A 25,651-nucleotide genomic window follows, 5' to 3' on the forward strand; every position below is an offset into this window, starting at 1 on the left:
ATCTCTCTTACCCTTACGTTACTTACTCGATCAAACCACCTCACACCACACATTGTCCTCAAACATCTCATTTCCAGCACATCCATCCTCTTGCGCACAACTCTATCCATAGCCCACGCCTCGCAACCATACAACATTGTTGGAACCACTATTCCTTCAAACATACCCATTTTTGCTTTCCGAGATAATGTTCTCGACTTCCACACATTCTTCAAGGCTCCCAGAATTTTCGCCCCCTCCCCCACCCTATGATCCACTTCCGCTTCCATGGTTCCATCCGCTGCCAGATCCACTCCCAGATATCTAAAACACTTCACTTCCTCCAGTTTTTCTCCATTCAAACTCACCTCCCAATTGACTTGACCCTCAACCCTACTGTACCTAATAACCTTGCTCTTATTCACATTTACTCTTAACTTTCTTCTTTCACACACTTTACCAAACTCAGTCACCAGCTTCTGCAGTTTCTCACATGAATCAGCCACCAGCGCTGTATCATCAGCAAACAACTGACTCACTTCCCAAGCTCTCTCATCCACAACAGACTTCATACTTGCCCCTCTTTCCAAAACTCTTGCCTTCACCTCCCTAACAACCCCATCCATAAACAAAATATATATATATATATATATATATATATATATATATATATATATATATATATATATATATATATTTTTTTTTTTATTTTGCTTTGTCACTGTCTCCCACGTTTGCGAGGTAGCGCAAGGAAACAGACGAAAGAAATGGCCCAACCCACTCCCATACACAATGTATATACATACACGTCCATACACGCAAATATACATACCTATACATCTCAATGTACATATATATATACACACACAGACACATACATATATACCCATGCACACAATTCACACTGTCTGCCTTTATTCATTCCCATGGCCACCTCGCCACACATGGAATACCATCCCCCTCCCCCCTCGTGTGCGAGGTAGCACTAGGAAAAGACAACAAAGGCCCCATTCGTTCACACTCAGTCTCTAGCTGTCATGCAATAATGCCCGAAACCACAGTTCCCTTTCCACATCCAGGCCCCACACAACTTTCCATGGTTTACCCCAGACGCTTCACATGCCCTGAGTCAATCCACTGACAGCACATCAACCCCAGTATACCACATCGATCCAATTCACTCTATTCCTTGACCGCCTTTCACCCTCCTGCATGTTCAGGCCCCGATCACACAAAATCTTTTTCACCCCATCTTTCCACCTCCGATTTGGTCTCCCACTTCTCCTCGTTCCCTCCACCTTCGAAACATATATCCTCTTGGTCAATCTTTCCTCACTCATTCTCTCCATGTGCCCCAACCATTTCAAAACACCCTCTTCTGCTCTCTCAACCACGCTCTTTTTATTTCCACACATCTCTCTTAACCTTACATTACTTACTCGATCAAACCACCTCACACCACACATTGTCCTCAAACATCTCATTTCCAGCACATCCACCCTCCTGCGCACAACTCTATCCATAGCCCACGTCTCGCAACCATACAACATTGTTGGAACCACTATTCCATCAAACATACCCATTTTTGCTTTCCGAGATAATGTTCTCGACTTCCACACATTCTTCAAGGCTCCCAGGATTTTCGCCCCCTCCCCCACCCTATGATTCACTTCTGCTTCCATGGTTCCATCCACTGACAGATCCACTCCCAGATATCTAAAACACTTTACTTCCTCCACTTTTTCTCCATTCAACTTACCTCCCAATTGACTTGACCCTCAACCCTACTGTACCTAATAACCTTGCTCTTATTCACATTTACTCTTAACTTTCTTCTTTCACACACTTTACCAAACTCAGTCACCAGCTTCTGCAGTTTCTTACATGAATCAGCCACCAGCGCTGTATCATCAGCGAACAACAACTGACTCACTTCCCAAGCTCTCTCATCCACAACAGACTTCATACTTGCCCCTCTTTCCAAAACTCTTGCATTCACCTCCCTAACAACCCCATCCATAAACAAATTATACAACCATGGAGACATCACACACCCCTGCCACAAACCTACATTCACCGAGAACCAATCACTTTCCTCTCTTCCTACACGTACACATGCCTTATATCCTCAATAAAAACTTTTCACTACTTCTAACAACTTTCCTCCCACACCATATATTCTTAATACCTTCCACAGAGCATCTCTATCAACTCTATCATATGCCTTCTCCAGATCCATAAAATGCTACATACAAATCCATTTGCTTTTCTAAGTATTTCTCACATACATTCTTCAAAGCAAACACCTGAACCACACATCCTCTACCACTTCTGAAACCACACTGCTCTTCCCCAATCTGATGCTCTGTACATGCCTTCACCCTCTCAATCAACACCCTCCCATATAATTTACCAGGAATACTCAACAAACTTATACCTCTGTAATTTGAGCACTCACTCTTATCCCCTTTGCTTTTGTACAATGGCACTATGCACGCATTCCGCCAATCCTCAGGCACCTCACCATGAGTCATATATACATTAAACAACCTTACCTACCAGTCAAAAATACAGTCACCCCCTTTTTCAATAAATTCCACTGCAATACCATCCAAACCTGCTGCCTTGCCGGCTTTCATCTTCTGCAAAGCTTTTACTATCTCTTCTCTGTTTACCAAATCATTTTCCCTAACCCTATCACTTTGCACACCAGCTCAACCAAAACACCCTATATCTGCCACTCTATCATCAAACACATTCAACAAACCTTCAAAATACTCACTCCATCTCCTTCTCACATCACCACTACTTGTTATCACCTCCCCATTTGCGCCCTTCACTGAAGTTCCCATTTGCTCCCTTGTCTTACGTACTTTATTTACCTCCTTCCAGAACATCTTTTTATTCTCCCTAAAATTTAATGATACTCTCTCACCCCAACTCTCATTTGCCCTCTTTTTCACCTCTTGCACCTTTCTCTTGACCTCCTGTCTCTTTCTTTTATACATCTCCTACTCAATTGCATTTTTTCCCTGCAAAAATCATCTAAATGCCTCTCTCTTCTCTTTCACCAATAATCTTACTTCTTCATCCCACCACTCACTACCCTTTCTAATCAACCCACCTCCCACGCTTCTCATGCCACAAGCATCTTTTGCGCAAGCCATCACTGCTTCCCTAAATACATCCCATTCCTCCCCCACTCCCCTTACTTCCATTGTTCTCACCTTTTTCCATTCTGTACTCAGTCTCTCCTGGTACTTCCTCACACAAGTCTCCTTCCCAAGCTCACTTACTCTCACCACCCTCTTCACCCCAACATTCACTCTTCTTTTCTGAAAACCCATACAAATCTTCACCTTAGCCTCCACAAGATAATGATCAGACATCCCTCCAGTTGCACCTCTCAGCACATTAACATCCAAAAGTCTCTCTTTCACGCACCTGTCAATTAACACGTAATCCAATAACGCTCTCTGGCCATCTCTCCTACTTACACACGTATACTTATGTATATCTCGCTTTTTAAACCAGGTATTCCCAATCATCAGTCCTTTTTCAGCACATAAATCTACAAGCTCTTCACCATTTCCACTTACAACACTGAACACCCCATGTATACCAATTATTCCCTCAACTGCCACACTACTCACCTTTGCATTCAAATCACCCATCACTATAACCCGGTCTCGTGCATCAAAACCACTAACACACTCATTCAGCTGCTCCCATATATATATATATATATATATATATATATATATATATATATATATATATATATATTATATATATATATATATATATATATATATATATATATATATATATATATATATATATATATATATATATATAAAGTTTCTTGCTAAAAAAAAACAAAAAACACAGAAACCTGGGTAGTTGGTTTTCCTATGAAAAGAGTATAACCCTACACAAAATATCCCCAAACACTTAAAAGATATACTAAGAATGCAGCTGCCATTCGCCAGTAAAATACTGCAAGTTATTAAAAGTATATCTTTATCAAATGAGCTAATTAATTCATATATTGTAATCTTGTCCACAACTCATGCCCACATAATCATGATTACCCTGGCTGCCAACCAAATACATGGCATAGCTGCTGTACACTCATCTGTAATGGGTCAACTACAATATGTGCAAACTGCCAAACCATTCTAATAACTTTTCATGTTTTGACTTTGTGAAGCCAAACAGACACAAATCATCTGCCAATAAAGGAATAACTCATTTCCACAGCATGGACTCTTGACTTCTGTGATTCATCGCATGTCCATGTTTCAGCAGCATAGGTCAGAGCTGAAAGGACTAAGCTGTCCCTTAATCCTTTCTTAACTTCCAAACTTACATCTCTAACCTTCATTATTCCATTAAGGGACCAATGACTGTTCTACCCTTATCATCAAACTTACCCAAGACAGCTCCCAAATACTTAAATTCTGTCTCTTCCAGTCATTCTTCCCCTATATCTATAACATGGTTTACTACGCTTTAGTATCTCAGCCTAAAAGGCTTTGCAAAATATATACTTTCACTTTGTTTCCTTTCAAACACCATTACTCTACTTTTACTTGCATTTACAGTCAAATACCTCTGGTTACACACATAAAACACACTTATGACCTTCAGCTATTTCTCTTCGCTCTTGGCAATCAACACAGTATCATCCACAATCAGGTACGTCACAAGTTACCATGCATCACCAACACCATCTCTACATCCCTTTTCTCTAGTTTTGCTTTCAACTCTTATATCACTCTATCCATATACATGTCACACAGCCATAGTGCCATCATAAAACTCTGCCTCATACCCACATGTATACCAAAACTTTCACTCAACTTTCCATCCATTCTTACATATGCAGTTGGTCCTTTAAAGAAGGCTTTCACACCATCTAACAGTTGTCTCCCTATCCTATACATCCTTACACATCCCATAAAGCATTCCACTCAACTCTGTCTTACACCTTCCATGGTCATTCTCACAACACAAATCTGATCCACACATCCCCTACATTTCCTAAAACCTGCATCCAGTCACTTCCATCACTCTATCAATCAGTGCTCTTGCATACACATTTCCTGGTACATTTAACAGGCTTTTCCTTTGACTAAAGGGACAATAATAGCTTTCACCCAATGCTCAGGCAAACCCTTCTGCTTTCACAAAAGGAAGTCACAAAAACAAGTGATATCCATTATCAAACTCAAAAATACTGCCACGTGCAAGAGTGCACACTGCAGTGGCAGGAATGTGAACATCACAGGTGGTTTGTTTTGATTTGTGAATTTGGTGGGAAGTTACAGCATGCACTGTGTGGTGACTTCTGTGGAACATTTACACTCTTATGAACTGTTTGCCCTCTAATCAATATGTCTAGTGAGAGACCAATAGTTAACAGCAAAAACAGCAGAGGAAAAAAATTCACTAAACTGGATTCTAAGCTCAATGCTAGGGAAAAGTTTAGTGAAATTTCAAAACCTATGGGCCATGCTTGTTCTACTAAAGCAAAATTAAAGCTTACTGAGAATAAATAAATTCATAATAAAAAAAAATGTAAGCTTTAAAATTAAAGAATACACCTGTAATCCTAGCCCTTACACCCACACAGCAGGAAAATCACAGTGTATAAGAAATAATCTTTCCTCATTCATTTTCAGCTATCCTACAACACTTGTACCAGTCATTTTTATCTTCACCTAGTCAAATAGTTTAGCTTTTTCTACTCAAAAAAATCTTGAAAATTTTTCTCTGTAACTAGTAAATGAAATACTGATTCTGGATGATGCAACCCACATGATCCAGTGACTTATGGGTGAAATAAAGTTCACATGGGAAGATCGAGAGGTTACAGTATAGAAAAGTTCACATATACAGTTAGTAAATTTTCAGTCACGAAAATTAGTAATATTCATTATCAAACTTAAAGACATTGCCATAGGGAACACAGAATATAACAGTGACAGTGCTCAGGCAGCTTCCCCTTTTGGAGCAAGTAAACTGTCTCTAAAAGTTCTGTGATGGAAAACATGGAGAAAATGCTCATTGTGTGGCTGAACAATATACATCATCACTTTAATCTAATTATTGACAAACACTCTTAGTACTATCTTAAAATAAGCTTTATTATTGTTCATATTAATCTTTTATATCAATTTGCCACATGTTAAAGGCAAATATTTTTTTGGATGACTGCATACCTATCATCATAGTAAAAATCAATGAGATATTGGGTACCTTTAACAAAATTTCACTTACTGTAACAATTTCTATGAACAGAATCCCTTCGTTAAACAAGCTAGTGATGTATGACATTTGCCCTTTTCATTCCCTTGGCACTTTGCCTTTCTGTGAAATCATGAATGGTAATTCAAATTGTTCAAGTAGCATATCTTTACACATCTTCAGCACATATACTGAAATTTTAAAAGGACCATTAGCCTTTCAAAGGGCAAGTTCTTTTTGAATTCTTTTAATTTCTTTTCTAGATATTTCAATGACTTCTGAAACCTCCTCCCCATTCTATCCCCCTGGGGTACAGTGTCTTCCACCATGAAAACACTTTTGAACTTGTTATTCAGTTTCTCACACTTACATCATCTCCTAGTTTTTCTCTCTGAATTCCTTTAACAGGTTGGCTGGAATCTGCCTATATGTCACATCTTGAGGCTCCTTTGCTTTTTGATATCTTTTACTAAACCAGTCTTTCTTCTTTCTTACAGTTCCATCTGTATTCGAGTCTTGAGGTACCTATGTCTCTACTTCTTCAAAGAACCTTTCACAACAAAGTTCTGCTTCCTGGCTACTGAATTCTATTTCCAAATCTATATTTATTTATTTATTTATTTTGCTTTGTCGCTGTCTCCCGCGTTAGCGAGGTAGCGCAAGGAAACAGACGAAAGAACAGCCCAACCCGCCCACAAACACATGTATATACATACACGTCCACACACGCAAATATACATACCTATACATCTAAATGTACACATATATATACACACACAGACATATACATATATAAACATGTACATAATTCATAGTCTGCCTTTATTTGTTCCCATCGCCACCTCGCCACACATGGAATAACAACCCCATCCCCCCTCATGTGTGCGAGGTAGCGCTAGGAAAAGACAACAAAGGCCCCATTCGTTCACACTCAGTCTCTAGCTGTCATGTAAATAATGCACCGAAACCACAGCTCCCTTTCCACATCCAGGCCCAACACACTTTCCATGGTTTACCCCAGACGCTTCACATGCCCTGGTTCAATCATTGACAGCACGTTGACCCCGGTATACCACATCGTTCCAATTCACTCTATTCCTTGCACGCCTTTCTCCCTCCTGCATGTTCAGGCCCCGATCACTCAAAATCTTTTTCACTCAATCTTTCCACCTCCAATTTGGTCTCCCACTTCTCCTCGTTTCCTCCACCTCTGACACATATATCATCTTGGTCAATCTTTCCTCACTCATTCTCTCACTGTGAACAAACCATTTCAAAACACCCTCTTCTGCTCTCTCAACCACACTCTTTTTATTTCCACACATCTCTCTTACCCTTACATTACTTACTCGATCAAACCACCTCATACCACATATTGTCCTCAAACATCTCATTTCCAGCACATCCACCCTCCTGCGCACAACTCTATCCATAGCCCACGCCTCGCAACCATACAACATTGTTGGAACCACTATTCCTTCAAACATACCCATTTTTGCTTTCCAAGATAATGTTCTCGACTTCCAAACATTCTTCAAGGCTCCCAGAATTTTCACCCCCTCCCCCATCCTATGATTCACTTCTGCTTCCATGGTTCTAATCTAATTCTACCTTTTCTAATCAACCTACCTCCCACGCTTCTCATGCCACAAGCATCTTTTGCGCAAGCCATCACTGCTTCCCTAAATACATCCCATTCCTCCCCCACTCCCCTTATCTTCTTTGTTCTCACCTTTTTCCATTCTGTACTCAGTCTCTCCTGGTACTTCCTCACACAAGTCTCCTTCCCAAGCTCACTTACTCTCACCACTCTCTTCACCCCAACATTCTCTCTTCTTTTCTGAAAACCCATACAAATCTTCACCTTCGCCTCCACAAGATAATGATCAGGCATCCCTCCAGTTGCACCTCTCAGCACATTAACATCCAAAAGTCTCTCTTTCGTGCGTCTATCAATTAACACGTAATCCAATAACGCTCTCTGGCCATCTCTCCTACTTACATACGTATACTTATGTATATCTCGCTTTTTAAACCAGGTATTCCCAATCACCAGTCCTTTTTCAGCACATAAATCTACAAGCTCTTCACCATTTCCATTTACAACACTGAACACTCTATGTATACCAATTATTCCCTCAACTGCCACATTACTCACCTTTGCATTCAAACCACCCATCACTATAACCCAGTCTTGTGCATCAAAACCACTAACACACTCATTCAGCTGCTCCCAAAACACTTGCCTCTCATGATCTTTCTTCTCATGTCCAGGTGCATATGCACCAATAATCACCCATCTCTCTCCATCAAGTTTCAGTTTTACCCATATCAATCTAGAATTTACTTTCTTACACTATCACATCCTCCCACAACTCCTGATTCAGGAGTAGTGCTACTCCTTCCCTTGCTCTTGTCCTCTCACTAACCCCTGACTTTACTCCCAAGACATTCCCAAACCACTCTTCCCCTTTACCCTTGAGCTTTGTTTCACTCAGGTTCCTTTCCTCAAACATACTACCTATCTCTCCTTTTTTCTCATCTTGGTTACATCCACACACATTTAGACACCCCAATCTGAGCCTTCGAGGAGGATGAGCACTCCTCGCGTGACTCCTTCTTCTGTTTCCAAATCTACAATGGTAAAGAAATTGAGGTTTCTGTAGTTTCCATGATTATATCTCTTTAAGTCTTGTCTTACTTCTGCTTTTTTAATGTCCTCATTTGCCACACAGTCACACTTGAGCAGAACAAGATACTTCTTCCAACTGGTGTTCCTTTCTTCTAGCCATACAGCTTTACGCTGACACTACACTACTCCTAATATTGCCAAAAGGTGCTGTACATATTTTCATTCTTTCATTTAATGAAACCACCTCTTGTAGATCTAGAAAAGACCCTTCAAATCTTATCTGATTGTCATCAGTTTCATCTTCTTTCCTCTGATTTTATCCCTAGATCCCTCTCTACTAGACTGAATCTTTGTCTTCATGAGTCTTGAATTGTTTCCCTAGTTTTTTAACTATGCTCTAGTTGTATTACCCTCCAGTCTTGCCCCTTAACAATTTTCCATAGTAGCCCCAAATATCTGTCCTCTGGTGTTTTCATTTCCTCTAGTTTCCTGTTTGCAGATCTGGATTTGAGTGACTGGTCTTCGTGCATTTCTATAACCGAGTCCACACCAGACTTTTTTGGTTCACACACTGCTTGAAGTCTTCAATTATCATTAATACCAGTAACTGTAATGAAGCTTACCGCATTAAAAATAGCCACAAACATGAGGCGAATTTAGATCTTTAACTATCAATGAGTACCACACTTTTATACAGTAACTCACATACAGTTGGTTCACTTCAGCAATGTTATCCACTCACTCTTGCAAGTTGGGTAAAAGAAAAAAATGAATTTGGCAGCACTCTGGCACATTCAAACTGAATATCTAATACCTACAACCTTAAAACTACTCATCCAAAATTACATGTATTGGTTTCCTTTAAAAAAAAAAATCGTTTGCCCATTTACATTACCATCTAAACTATCAAAATGTGATCCTGTCAGTCCCATCTCCAAAGCAGCCAAGGAAGTAGCACGATGCATGATGACTAACTTTGTTTCAACATAGCTGCCATCTCCATGGCAGGCTAAACACTGCTGCCTGCTGGGGGCTATATATTTTCAAGAAAATATATGATTGGTGAGTGAGAAGGTTATACTGGCAATTTGGGAGGTATGAAGAGGAAAATCACAGATAAGAGTGGGTATTTATCTTTTATCGCTAATTTCCCTAAGACCAATTTCTAAGAAAGAGTTCTGCTGTTAACCAGGACCTTTCTAAAAGCTCCTGTAGCCTAAGGCTGCAGTACGTACAGTAGCAGGGAAATGTAGTCTCCTTTGGAGTGAGAAGTTTTGTGGCAAGACTGTACTTTCAGTGATATGGCTTTGCTATAAGTGAATTTTAACGCACAGTATAACCTCTTACAGGCAGAGCCTGGTAACACCATGTGCAAAGGAATATCTGTAAATATACCAAAAATGTTGCCAGAAGCATGATGACAAACCTCCATACACAGTTGCCAGTAATTCACCTATATGCTTGTCATGATAATAATTTCTGGTTGATGGACTATATATTTGGGAAAATATGATATTCGTGAGTAGGAAGGTATGACAAAGAAAATGGCAAGGGTGAGTAGTTAATAACACTGACTGTCATTTCATCATTTTCTGATACTGCTCTTGAAGTGTCAAGTTGGTGTAAGTCTGAGTTCAAGGGTCAACCATGATATTTCTAGGCTTCCACAAACAATTCATCCATTCTATCATACACTTACCTGGTCATCCAACTTTTCAAAAGCAATCATAAAACTATTTGATGCACCAAAGTGAGCACCCATAACAATCACCAGCAAAACTTTCTCTAGTACTTTTATCTCTTCTATTGCTTTTAAAAAAATCTATTTTTGACTCTGAGACGCCTGTATTTTTGGCAGTCTGTTAATAAATGTACTGAGGTAAAATTGCACCAGCTGGTGTCATATACTGGGCCAAGTCTCCTCTCCATTATGTGACCAAAGATCAATATAGTATGAACAATCAACAAGCAATTCCTGCAGAAGGAGGTATGCTGTAATTCAGCAACTTTCTTCATCCTCTGTAGTTTTATATTTTGGGAGCTTTCAAGTCCTATGCAGGTTGGACTATACTGACAAAATATGGTTTCATTTGTAAGTGTTGCATGCATGTAGTTCCCAAAAAGCTGGTGACTGTTTTGAATGCTCACTTTGGTGTGGTTAATAGATTTGTTATGCATGCCTATGAAAAGTTGGATAACCAGTCAAATTAATGGCAGAACAGATGAGATGTATGTGGAGGATACTGAGGAATTCTTTTCCTGGTATGAAACTCATGCCATTGAGTATTCTGAGGACATATATTTTGTTTAAAGCCCTGATACTGATGTTTGTTGTGTGGGGTGTGAGTGTCATGAGGATGTTGTTTGTGATGACTAACATGGCTATCTTTTTGGTTGGGAGTGGTTGGTCTGTGAGGGTTATGGGAGGATGCACAGTTAAGAAAGGTAACAGTGGATTTCTTTGGGGATTCAGAAACTCTGTTTTGAGTGAGCCCAGTGTTCTAGTTGTGTGATATAGTGCTTCATGTTTGCTGTTCCTTGTGCAGTGTTAGGGTGATGTAATATAACTTTCAGGTCATATGTGTATACTTTTCACACTGATATGTAAGTGGTGAGGTGAGATTGTGTAGGAAGAGACTCAAGAGGGTTGGAGACATGACTGTTCAATGGAAAACTCCGCCAAAGAGTTTCATAATTTTGAAAGATGAGGATCAGCTACGAAGTAAACTAACCATCTTTTGTCCTGTTTTGGAGGGTTATGTCAAGTATCTTTTGTGCAATAATAAGTCATGAAAGAGTGGTGAATGCTTTGTTCAACTCTACTGATCAGTGCTGTAACATGCACCCTCCTACTGCCCTGAATCATCAACCTCATCCACATATTAAGACACCAACCATACTTAGGATTATATAAAATTCACATGAGATATTCACTCCAGGTATCACAAATATCAAATTAGCATACTCAAAACAAGATCACCAGTTCTGGACAAGGAAAGGAATCCTTCAGCATGTTATACAGTTACAAACAATTCACCCACTCTCAAAATAAAAAAATGCCCCAAAATAAAACTACAAATTATACAAAACAAACTACTAAAAACTCTCATCAACTTCCTATTGACCATAAACATTCAGCACATAAACAATGGAAAAAAATACTACCATTATAATATCACCCCAATATGATTGGTACTCAGTTTTCTGTAACAGCTATCCAGTCTTCTAATCCAAACCAATCAGAACCAACCATCAATCCTGAACAGAAATAAAAAACTGACCTGTGCCTCACACTGCAGAAACCTATACTCACAGATATGTGTGAGCATCAACAAAAATGACAAAACGTATGCACACCATAATGATCTGAAAAACACTAACACTAGAGTAGTATGTGACATCTGCTGCTGCTCTTAACATTCTAAGGTACTAACAGTAGGTGGCAGGCAACCACCTACCAGGCAAAGTACTACCACCTGGATTTCAGGAGGAATTGTGGTAGCAGTTCAGTGAGTCAGCACTGTGGCCTTTGTCGTGAACCCTATTTCAGGCCTAAGTCACCATTCTTTTCCATGTGCCTTATCCATGTGTCTTGTTGGCATTCAGCCTCAATCTCACACCCTCCTTTTCTCAATAACACACAACTCACACATCTTCCTTTTTCATTTTCTTAATTTTCAATATTTCAAGATAGTTTAAGTTCAACCATCAAATAATTTGGAGCTAATTCAGAGTGGCACCACCATGACTAATAAAAGGTTAGGTTACATTGCACCCCTCTTAACTGCCATCACATGACTGGGATCCACCCCACTTCCATAGATAAGCTCCTACACCTAGTTTTTTCCTATCCATCTCTGCAACACTCATGGTCTTAATTCTAACTTCCCTCTTGTTGAACACCACCTGTTTACCTCCTCCCCTATTCTTCTCTCTGAAATCCAAATGTCCAACACTGCTTCTCCTTTGCACAATCAGATCTCCAACTATAATACCTTTTATCATTTTCACTCCAAAGATGATGATGCCTGCTGCAGTACAAAGACACCTACCACATACCTTCTGAATCTTGCGTCTCCTGACTTTGATGCCATCTGGCTGAAAATCTATATCCTCTATTACTTTGATTTTGTTTTTCATTATCCCCCCCCCCCACACACACACACACATACACACACACCTTCAAGTTCCTCTAACGATATACAACTCTTCACCCATCCAATGTCTTGCTATGAAACCCTGCTCTCTTCATATCCATGAGGTGAGATCATCTATTCAAGAGATTTCAATGTACACCACAAGGACTGATTAGGCTCTATCAGGGACAATCCTGGTGGAGCCAAGGCCTTTACCTTTTCCCTCCTTAATGATGTGGAACAATTAACTGAACATTCTACCCAAGTTCCTGACTGTCATAACCACTCTTCTAATACACTTTAATTGTAAGTGGGCACACCCATCCTCTAAACACCAATTCTGTGAGGGATCAGTGGATATCCCTGCACTTCTTTACTAACTCTTGCTAGAATGGATACAGTTTCTCCAACTGGGATGACTTGTATTGCACTGATTACATAACAGATGTTATTTTGGTTGGCTGGGATAAAGTTCTATATTCCATCTTCAAAATCTTTTTGTCCTCAGTTGTGGTTTGACTCCTTTCCTGATACCTTGAAACATCAGAGATAGTCCATACTGGACAATGAAACTCTTCCCTTCCCTGAAACCAACCCCACTTTCATTTCTCCTTGGAATCACTGGAAAGCTATTCTTCAATGAACCAAACATACGTTTCTATAAAAATAAAAGTGTGCTGATGTGACTTCTACTGCCATTTCTTTTTTGGTCCTTAACAAAAACCATCTCCAACAATTGTAATTCAACCAACCTTTCCTCCTCTTTCCGACCAAATCCATCTCTATTACTAGTTCTCCAACAAATAAAGCCACTCTCTTTGGTACTTTGTTTTCCTCAAACTTGACTCTGGATGATTCAGCTTTTAATCCACTGCCCTCATATCCTCCCAGTGAATTCATGCCATCTACATTCTCCTTGTACAGGGTCTTTCAGGTACTCTCCCAGCTTCCAGTGAACATGGTGTATGGCTCATATGGCATTCCTCCTTGGTTTCTAAGGAGTGTGCCTTTGACCTAGCAACAATACTTGCTTGCCTAGTTTGCCTGTCTAAAAAATTTGGCTTTCCCTTCCCCTTGGAGGCATGCCTAGGGACAGCCTATCCCTATGAAAAGAAGACAGATCTTACCCCTCCAACTATTGCCCCATGACTCTCATCTCTGCTGTCTACAAAATCTTGAAATTCTCACTTTCTCAAACACAGAATCTCATTCCTTTCTTTAAGATCACATGTATGGATTTTGCAGAAAGGTCTACCAGTGATTTTCTGTCCTATATGAGTCACTTTTGGTCCTACTCTCTCAAAGATTTTGGTGAAACTTCTGTCATAGCCCTTGTCATCTGCAAAGCATCTGTCAGGGTATAGCATAAGTCTTTGCTTTCATAACTCCCATCCCAAAGTTTCACTGCTTCTCTCTTTTCTCTAATGCCTAGCTTCCTCTTTGATTGTTACATTTCATTAGTCATCGATGGAACGACTTCTCCCTCCTAATCAATCAATAGTGGTGTTCCTCAGGGTTCTGTCCTATCAAGTATGCTCCTTTTTTTCCCTCTCAATAAATGATCTTCTCTCTTTTACTATATATCTATATCTCTGATGTCCATTCCCTCCAGAAACTCCCATTAAGGAAGTGGCCACAGCACAAGGGTCTCCATTTATCTCTGTCTTTACACACCTCCCTCGCATACATTATTCCATGCATTCTTCTTTCTTCTACTTCTAACCCTATTCACCCTTGTGCAAATGATTCCTCTTTAATACTTCAACTGGCATTTCCTCTCCTTCTCCCTTTTACATCCATCCTATTTCTCACACTGATCATATTTCCACTCTCAATTCAGACCAGTGCAGCATTTTCAGAGTGGGAGAGCAGTTACCTTGTAAAATTCAATAGTACTAAAATCAAATCTATCCTTGTATCTCCATCTAAGAATCATATGTTTCCCTTTGTTCAGTTTCAGAGTACCACAATTCAACCCTGTAATAACATAACAATGATGGTCATAATCATATCCTCTACTATGTCCTGGATATACTACATAATATCACAAAGTCTGCTTCCCCAAAGCTAAAGTGCTGTACAGTCGTTGTATTCTGTTTTCCTATGAGCAGCTATTAATATCATCACGGGTTTTATTTGCCCATGCATCAACTAATTCTCATACATCTGGGAGGATCATCCTCTGTCTGTCTCTTCACAAGATAGAAATCAAAACCTTCTGTCTCATTAATTCTACTGGCTTTACCTCTCTTCAACCTTCCTTTCCGATATGCTGCAATCTCTCTCTCTCTCTCTTCTACAGATATTATCTTGGCCATTGTTCTCATGAGCTGTCTGTATGTGTCCCCACCCCATAAGGTTTGGACCCATGACACATGTTTGGCTGTTACTTCCCATAATTTCTGTGAAGTCCAGCCACCCGAGGACTGGCTATCATAAGACCTTCTTCCCTTGGATAGCCACACTGTGGAATTTTCTTCCTTCTTTTGTCTTTCCCTCATCACATAACCATTCTTCCTTTAGGAGTTTGGTCTATACAAACCAGTAGAGGCCTGATTAATTTCTTTCTTTTCCTTTTACTTTTTCTCTCAATCAAGATGGCCTTGGGTGGGGCACATTTTGCCTATGCCATTTTGGCCATTTAAAAAAAAATATATAAAACAAAAAGCAGTTCCAAATAGCACCCAACCATACTTTCTAAATGTGTACACGTTACCCTTTCCTGTCTGAGCACTGCTCCAACATTACAAACATCGTTTCAATGCATTAAAGAACCCCACACTCTAAAGTGTGAAGCTCCCACGATGAATACTGAACAATTATATCACAAATCCCCTGTGCTTTCCCAAGAGAAGACCCTTAACATCCCGCTTTTGGACATGTGATCCAGCCTGGTGGATGTGGTTGACTTCCTGGGTGCTGAGGAAACCCAGAGAAGGGACTACAAGGAAAGGAAGGTATGTATGTGTTTTCCCATGGGGAGGGAATTCTTACTCTCATGGAGCCCCATCTCTTGGACATTTTCTATCATCATACACCTTCTTAAATCTATGTATGCTGTCTTTATCATCCATTCATCACACACTCTTATACGTTAAGAGGCTTTTTACATATTTCTTGATAAGTTCCTTGCAAAATTTCAAGCCATGTCCTCTTATGTCTTTATCCCTACATCTCTTGAAGATCTGTTCACTGTCTACATCATCAAGCATTTTTAAAAACTTAAAAGTTATGATCAGGTCCCTCCTTACTCCTCTCCCTTCAAAAGTGGGCAAATCTAAAGCCTCTAGCTTTCTTGAAACTCGGCTATCTTAATTCTGGTACCATCTTTGTTGCCCTCCTCTGGGCCTTCTCCATTAGCTGTTTGTGCTTTTTTTAAGTGCTGTGACCAAACTAGTTTTGGCCTTAGGTAGAATATGAATAGGTTCCTTACTATTTCTTTATCCATATACTTGAAAACTATTTTAACATTTGCCAGCAAGGTAGTTTGTCACCTTAACTAATCTCCTAATGTTGGACTCAGGTGACGGATTGAGGACAAAGTCAACTTCAAAGTTCTTTTCATACACATCCTGAATTATATCTTCTGCAAGATATAATCATATTAAGACCTTTAATTACGTCATCCCCAGATTTAATTTCATCATGCATCAAACCAGCTTTAGAGTCTCTTTGGAACCCTTTTTAAAGCTGATGCAATCCTCATAGCTGAATACTTCCCTCATGACCTTTGCATCATCTGCAAACTTATTTACATACAAGAAGAGTAATGGTCAACACGACTCAATTGGAGAAGGATCCTCTGATATGTATCCCCTGCTCCCTTATAATGAGATAACCATCCATCAAGTTGGTAGTTGTTGGTAGGCAACCAACGATCAGGGAGATATATCACCAGTACTACTTGCCTGGGCATCAGAAGGGTTAGTGGCATCAGCTTAGTGAGTCAGCACTTTAATGGTTGTCCTCTGAATCAAGTAGCTGTCTATTCTTTCTCCCTCACTAACAAAGGGACTACTGGCATTCAGTCCACAAACAAACGATCTCTCCTAAACTTACTTGAATCACACAGCTTATTCTTCATCCACAAACATACAGTCTCTCCTTAACTTACTTGACTCATGCAGATAATTCTTTGTAACTAAATTTTCCTGCAGTGAGCAATATGCACGTGCCGTCTTTTGGCAAAATGGTAGTAGCAATGGATAGTAGTAATAGGTAGGAGCATTAGGTGGAAACATTTGGTTGTAGTAGAAGGTAGGAGCATTATATGGAAGTAGTCATTAGGTAAGTAGGAGACTCTGCAAACACACTAGAATTGCTCTCTGCCAGTGGCCTGTTAAGGGTGAGGCACAAACAGCTAAGAAGTGGCACTAGAGCTCTTTAGTTATGGAAATTCTACTGCCAATTGGAACAGACGTCAGAGATATAGATAGATATATCATCTATCAACTGGAGTGGTTTTCCCCTTATTCCTGCATGGTGGTCCAGCTTCATAATCATCCCCCCAACATAGTACGGTGTAATTTTTTTCTGGCAGTCCTCATACAGACAATCCATAAAGCCCTCCCTTATCTGTAAGACACAGCTCACTCTCTCATAGAAATCTGTGGTTTGTTACACATTAACTTTTTTCCATAAATCTGTGCTGTCTCTTACTTTGGTAATTTCTCCTCTTTGCTTTACGAGAACCTAACAAACCAACTCATCAGGGAGACCAGTCTTTAGCTCAGTACCTATTCCTGGTCTCCTTTCTTAAAGACAGGTATGATGTTTGCATCTATCATGTCCACAGTCAATCTGTTCCATTCATCCACCACTCTTATAATATTAAAGTAATTCTTTACAAACTTATTTTCAATTTTCTTACTTAATTTCAAGCTATTTTCTCTGGCTGCTCTATCTCTACATCCCTTAAACAACTGTCCACTGTCTACTTCATCAACCTCTTCTAAAATCATATCACCCCTAACTCTTCTCTCCTCTAAGGTTGGTAAATCTAAAGCTTCCAGCCTTTCCCTATAGCTTAGCTGTCTAAATTCTGGTACCATCTTTGCTGCCCTCCTCTGGACCTCTCAAGGTGTGCTTTCTGAAGCTGCACTTGAGAAGCTTATTCTAGCTTTGCCCTCATGCAAGATATGAATAGTTTGCAAAATATTTCCTTACCCATATGCTTGAAAACTATAATGATACTTGCCAACAGACAGTATGTCTTGACACATACACATTCTTTTCAGGTCATTAATCACATAATCACATTGGAGCACTACACAATAACTTTTTCCAATCAATGTATCATATATAATATTCTCAATATCTATGCTAGTATGTGTGTAGATAAGATCTAGCAATGATGGTGTATTAATCCCTCTCACCCTTGTGTGCTTAATGAAAAGTTGATAAATGAAATTTTCCCGTAAAGATACTCCCCAATATAAGGAACTCAACATACAAAAATATAAGTTTAAGTAGATTTTCCCTCATCCTAAATGCAATATTTTTCGAGAAATGGAAAAATTTGCATTAGTATCATAAATGCTAAGTAGCACGTCCAAAGGAACACGGTGGAGGGATGCATTAGATGGGCAGCCTATTCTACAAGACATTAATTTTAATTCTAAACAAACATTGATGCAGATACATTGGTTCCATGCACATCTCCGCAGCATTGTTTCTGAACTTTCAGTTACTTTTAGCATGAACATTACCTTTATTCTAACTCATAATGACTGGAAAATGACCAAGTGTGCTTAAATAATTCTATCCTATTCATCCACCACTCTTATACAATTACAATACTTTTCTAAATAATTTCTAACAAGTTTCTTGCTGAATTCTGTGGTATGTCCTATGGTTGCTGTACACTTACATCTTTTTAAGAATTCTTCATTGTCTACATCAATCTTTTTTAAAAACTTAGAAATTGTGATCAGGCCACCCATTACTCTCCAGTCTTCCAAAGTGGGCAACTCTAAAGCCTCTAGCCTTTCCTAGTGACTCTTCTCTTTCTCCTGGTACCATCTTTGTTGCCCACCTCTGCATCTTCTCAGATAGTTCTTTAATCATCTTTACGTGCAGTGACCAAACTTGAGAAGCATATTCTATGTCTGGCCTTGTGTAGAATATGAGGAGCTTGCTAAACATTTCCTTATCTATAAAACAAAGCTGACATTTGCCAGCAGGCAATTTGTCTCCTTAACTATTCAACAAATGTTGAACTCTGGTGACAGAATCCTGAAGCTTATTTCCTGCACATAATAATCGTATTGAGGCCTTTTTTTCAATTTGCCTCACCATTACTTTACATTTCCTTGGGCCAAATTTCACTAGCTGTATATCACATCAACTTTAGAGTCTGTTGATGCAATTGTTTCTCTTTCCACTTCCTTCATGACCTTTGCATCATCCACAAACATATTCAGTTAGGACTTCATACTTTCAGGCAAGTAATTTCTATCAATCAAAGGAAGTTATTGTCCCAGAACAGAACTCTTTGGCATTCTGCTGGTCACCTCAACCCACCTGGAGAAGGCTCCTCAAACTTTTGCTTTCTACTCCCTCCAATGAGATACTGGTAATCAATCCATCAAAGGTATTTTCCCTTATTTCTGCCTGTTGATCCAGTTTCTTTATCAGCTTCCTATGCACTACAGTGTTAAACATTTTTTGGCAGTCCTGATACAAACAATAAAACCAGCCTTGCTTTTTGCTTAAGATGGAGCTTGCTCTCTCACAGAACTCTAAAAGCTTTGTTACTCATGATCTTTTCTTAAATCCATGCTGTCTCTCACTTAGGTAATAATGCTCACTTAGGTAATTTCTCTTCGGAAGAAAGTCATCCAACTGCTTTCTGATAATCTCTTCCAGAACCTTACACATCAAAGTCATTAGTGGGAACAGTCTGTAGTTCTCTGCCTATTCCCAGTATTCTTTTTTTCATACTCGTTCATTATTACCCCCTTGAGAAAGTAACAAGAACAGATGACATACTCTCAGAGGAAAAAGATCCCTGCTTGGCTACTTTCATTGTTACTTCTTTTGGATAGGATTTGCAGCCTCAAGCTTTGACATGCAGGAGACATGTGGGCGACAGAGGTTACTGAACTCGGCTTGGTTAAGGTCACACTTCAACTGAAAAGTCACCTTTGGCAAGGATATATCACTGACAGTATAGTCTCTTCACAGAACTTCTCACTCCTAAGACATCCACATTTCCCTGCTACTGGAAGTAGCATAAGTTTGGGCGGCAGGAGCCTCTGGAAAGAGGCCCTGGGTAACAACACCATGAATCTTTCTTAGAAAGAGGTCCCAGGGTAATCATATATAAACTAAAATTAGTATTTTTTTCATACCTATTTGCTGGTTCCCATGGTAGTGAGGTAACACCAGCAACAGACAAAGACATTTCCTCATTCATTCACATGCACCAAGAGCATAGCCCCCTATCCATAACTAGGTTTCACTGACCTTTCCATGGTTTCTCATGACAGTGTTCCATGACCTGGTTCAGTACACTGACAGCAGGTCACCTGCATACCACATCACTCCAATGCACTCTACCTTGGGCACATCTTAAGTGCTCATGCAAATTCAGGCCTTGCACACTCGAAACCTTCCCCACTCCATCCCTTCACCTCCTTCTCCCCTCAACTTCTGACATGTATGTCCTCTGCCAATCTCTCCTCACCCATCCTCTCTATATGTCCAAACCATTTTGGCACAACCTCTTCAGTATCTACAACTATACAATTCATATCACCACATCTCTCACTTACCCTATCCTTTCTTACTTAAAACAACCCTCCTTTTTAACCACACACACTGTCCTTAAGCATATCATTTCCAACACACTTGCCCTCTTCCGCATTTCCTCCTCTACAGCCCAAGGCTCGCATCCATACAACCCCGTCGGGACTAATGTAACATCAAACATACCCATCTTTGCCTTCAAAAACAATGAACTCTCTTCCCACAGACTCCTCAGTGTGCCCAGGATATTAGCCTCCCTCACTCACCCTAGGGCTTAGTTCAGCTTTCATGGTTCCATTTATTCTTATGTCCATTCACAGGGATCTAAAACAACCTGTCACCTCCAGGTTCTATCCATTCAAATTCAGTGACCAACTAACCCATCTCTCTCTATCCAAATTCACTCTCCATCTAACCAGTTTCTTTATAATGGATAACCTTGCATTTATTCATAATTATTCTCAACTTTCTCCTCTCACACTCTCTCCCACATTCAAACACCTGCTTCTGTGGTATCTCACTTGAAGCTGCCACCAAAAACAAATCATTAGCAAGGACCAACTGACTCACCTCCCCAGCCCACCAACTACTAACACATGACCATTTAATTGAAATCCCTCACCAACCAATCCATAAACAAATTAAACAGCCATAGCAGCATCACACATCCCAGCAGAAACCCCACCTTCACCTGGAATGACTCATCCTCCTCTCCAACTCGCACACCCACACACATACCTCACTCTTGATAGAAAGACTTCTGTTTATAACAGCATTTCTCCTACAACATATATTCATAACATCTTCCGCAGAGCATCTCTATCAACCCTATGCTTTTCCCAGCTTCATAAATGTCAAATGCAAATACTTCTGTTTCTCTGTATTTCTTACACACATTTTTCAAAGCAAACACCTTACCCTTACATCCTATATCACCCACATCCTCCCCAATCTGAAGCTCTGTGGACACCACCACTCTCTTAATCATCACTCTCTTATGCAACTTACCAAGTACAATCAACAGACTTATACTTCTGTAATCTGAACCTTCACTTTTGTCTCCCTTGCCTTTATGCAATGTCACTATAAAGGAACCTCTTGATTTACATGCAAATGATTTTTGCCATTCTTTGAATAATTTGCACATTCCATTACACTTTTTTCTAATTAACTGGGGTTCATGTTTGGAATAACATCACTATCATTGGGCTGGTAGCACAGTGGTGTGGCATTGCTAGTGCCATACAAGAAGAGAACATGAGTGTGTTGTGGGTGCAGCTTCCCACCTTTAAGTTCTCAGTGCATGGATATAGTCTATTGTCATGGAATGCTACAGAATTTTGTGCACCATTATACACTATATTGCACATGTTTTGCCCCTTACACCAGCAGTGCTAAGAAGCATAAGGCTATTACCAATGAAGTTAAGATGGATGTGCTCAAATATGAGATTGTTGGATGAACAGGCGATATTAAGTGCATCCTTGGATTTAGTGAATACTTTACAGACTATTAGTGATACTGCAGAGCTCACAGAGAGTTCAAATAGTGGAACATTAATCAGTGTATATATGAACTTGTATTCCATTGTATTTCCTCTTTTCCTAAAGATTCAAGAAACAAAAACTCAACATAGAAGGGATCAGACATCCCATCAGCTGCCCCTCTCAGCAAATTTACATCCAAATGTTTCTCTTTAGCATGTCTCTCTTATCAGGAGATAATCCAGTATCACCAGCTAATCATCAATCTCACTCACCCATGTGCATTTATGAACGTCCCTTTTTTTAACCCAGTTATTCAAAGAAACCCATACCAAAATGCAATGATCTGGAAATTCATATAAAAAATTTCCACGTCTCATGAAAAGCATAAATCCTGGAAAACTCCTAATTCGTTCTAAAACCAATCTTATTCAAGTCAAATATAGCAACAAGATCACAGTACTATATTTACTGTGATTAGTCATATCCCTGAAACACGAGAGAGTTAAAATGAACATTACAATGCTAACGATGTTATAGCCACAGTAGCCAGAATACCACTGGCTCTATAACTGTGGGTGAGCCCTTAAATCTTGGAATGGCTCAGCCTTAAAAAGGCTGGACGGCTGAACCCAGTCGCGGGCTGTTGTTGATTTGGGTGGTGGCTACCTGTCCTGAAGTCGTTTGATGATCCCTTCCGCCTGGTAGTTGGATGGGCGAGGAAGTGATGCAGAGGATGAAGGAATGAGAGTCTCAGTGCCCCACAAGCGTTGGTCCTGGTTCCCAAGAGTTGTTCCATTATCAAGAGGAGTGAACTGTATGGTGCTGGAGTCACCACCTTCCTGGTTTAGCTCTCCATCACCTGCTCCTGCCACCTATCAACAAAAAATGACAAGCTACATTACTATATTCTTAATATACTTCATCTAAGGCAGCAATTACAATCTCCACTCTTCCCTATATTCAGAAATTGGTATCATATACAAAGCCTCCAAAACACTGTATATTCCAAATTTTCAATAAAAATCATGTGTCATAGACCTAACAATAACAAATATTTACTGAAATCTACAAGATTTGCCTCTCATAAAAGTGAATAAAAACTGTAACATACACAGAAAAATATAAGGCATGAAAACAGTGAAGAAATGTCTCAGCTGCAGAATCTGTAAAGGAAGCAGAAATATGTCATCAAGGAAAGACAAAGAAAAGAGAGATAAATAAAAAAGAACAAAAGTAAAAATCTAGATATTGAAATATGAAAAACTTTTCTCTCCATGGATGTGTCCTGTGAACATGGATACTGTTTACAAAAATCTAGGTTAGCAGCTTCTATCCCTTTTCCTCTCCAGTGGGAAAACACTGATCTCTCTTAACTATCACCATCCTCCCAGCAATACAGTGGTAGCTTGCACATTTCAGGACCACTTTCATCCAATCAAAGACCACCACAGAGATGATGTCATTGGCTTTCTCACTCCTAGCTGGCCAGCAGCTCTGATTTTAAAAATCTTGGGTTTCAACACAGAAGTAGTCACACTTGGTAAAGAAGTTTTTTTGAAACTTCAAAACTTACATTTCCCTCGTATACAGTCTGTCCTACAAGCATAAGCATACAGAGATGAGACAGAATTTGTGGAAAAAATATAATCACAGAAACTACACAGAACTTAACAATTTTCTATGGTAGCATAGATTAGGAAATTGAGTAGCTCTTTGTGCTTCTTTAGATGTGATAAAAAATCCTGAAATGTATATTCTAGCTACAAACTTGCATATGATATGAATAGTTTGCTAAATGTTTCCTTATTCACAGAATTGAAGGCTATCCCAATATTTGCCTGACAGTTTGTCTCCTTAACTATCCTCCTAATATGAGACTCTGGTAGCAGGTTAGGGACGAAATCAACTCCTTAGTTCTTTTCATGCACAAAATCCTAAAGCACATTTCCTGCTAGATAATAATCATATTGAGCAATGGCATCTCTTGCTTTGCCCCATCCTCATTTCTTTTCATCAACCATATTTCAGAACAGCTTTGGAGTCTGATTAGGTACCATTGTGAGCTGATGCAATCCTCCTCATTTCACACTTCCCTCAAGATCTTTGCATCAACTGTAAATACATTCAAATAAGAACCCATACCTTCAGGCAAGTCACATTCATACATTAAAAAGACTATTGGTCCCAGACCTAAACCCTGTGGTATTTCACTGATGACCACAAACTACCTGCAAAGGATCCTGTGACAGGCACCCTTTGTTCCCTCCCACCAAGATAATTTTCTATTCATCAAAGGAGTTTCCCCCTTATTCCTGCCCAGTGATCTAATCTTTTAATCATCTTCCAATGTGGTACAGTGTAAAAACTCTCTGACAGCCCACATACATAAGTTCACCCAGCCTTCCCTTCTGTATAGGAGTGAGCTCACACTCTAGCAGAACTCTAAAAGGCTAGTTGAATGATTTCTTTTCCCTCAAACCTTGCTGTTTCTCATCTAGGTAACTTCTCCACAAAAATCACCTATTTGCTTTCTAATAATCTTTTGCAAAACCTTACAAGCCACACTCACTACAAAGACTGGCCTGTAGTTTGCCACCTGTTTCTCGTCTCAATTCTTATCTAGGAATGATGTTAGCCCTTTTCCATTCCCTTGGTAGTTTGTCTTTCAACAGGAACATCCTTAACAGTACTTCAAGTGGTTTACCTTGCATATCTGTACACATTTAGCACATAAGGTGAAATTTTACATGAACCATGAGCCTTTCAGTATTCTGCATTTATTGATCTATATTTAACATACTTTGTCACTGTCTCCCACATTAGCGAGGTAGCACAAGGAAACAGATGAAAGAATGGCCCAACCCACCCACATACACATGTATATACATACATGCCCACACACACACACATATACATACCTATACATTTCAACATACACATACATATACATACACAGACATAAACATATATACATATTCATACTTGCTGCCTTCATCCATTCCTGTCCCCACCCTGCCACAACTGAAATGCCACCCCCTTCCCCCCGCACACATGTGAGGTAGCGCTAAGAAAAGGCAACAAAGGCCCCATTCGTTCACACTCAGTCTCTAGCTCTCATGTGTAATGCACCGAAAACACAGCTCCCTTTCCACATCTAGGCCCCACAAAACTTTCCATGGTTTAACCTTGACACTTCACATGCCCTGGTTCAATCCACTGACAGCACGTTGACCCCGGTATACCACATCGTTCCAATTCACTCCATTCCTTGCACACCTTTCACCCTCCTGTATGTTCAGGCCCCCATCACTCAAAATCTATTCACTCCATCCTTCCATCTCCAATTTGGTCTCCCACTTCTCCTCGTTCCCTCCACCTCTGACACACATATCCTCTTGGTCAATCTTTCTTCACTT

The 25,651-nt window shown here is 39.8% G+C and overlaps 1 protein-coding gene across 1 annotated transcript in view; it reads right to left on the reverse strand.

Annotated features, from left to right (window-relative positions):
• Window positions 1-25,651, reverse strand: part of LOC139749894 (PAX3- and PAX7-binding protein 1) — a 393,872-nt gene that overhangs the window by 225,969 nt on the left and 142,252 nt on the right. Inside the window, 1 exon segment of the mRNA XM_071664284.1 lies at window positions 22,902-23,107. Coding sequence (XP_071520385.1) covers window positions 22,902-23,107 — 206 coding nt within the window.

This window comes from Panulirus ornatus, chromosome 8, assembly GCF_036320965.1.
Source record: "Panulirus ornatus isolate Po-2019 chromosome 8, ASM3632096v1, whole genome shotgun sequence".
In the NCBI taxonomy this organism is placed as follows: domain Eukaryota; kingdom Metazoa; phylum Arthropoda; class Malacostraca; order Decapoda; family Palinuridae; genus Panulirus; species Panulirus ornatus.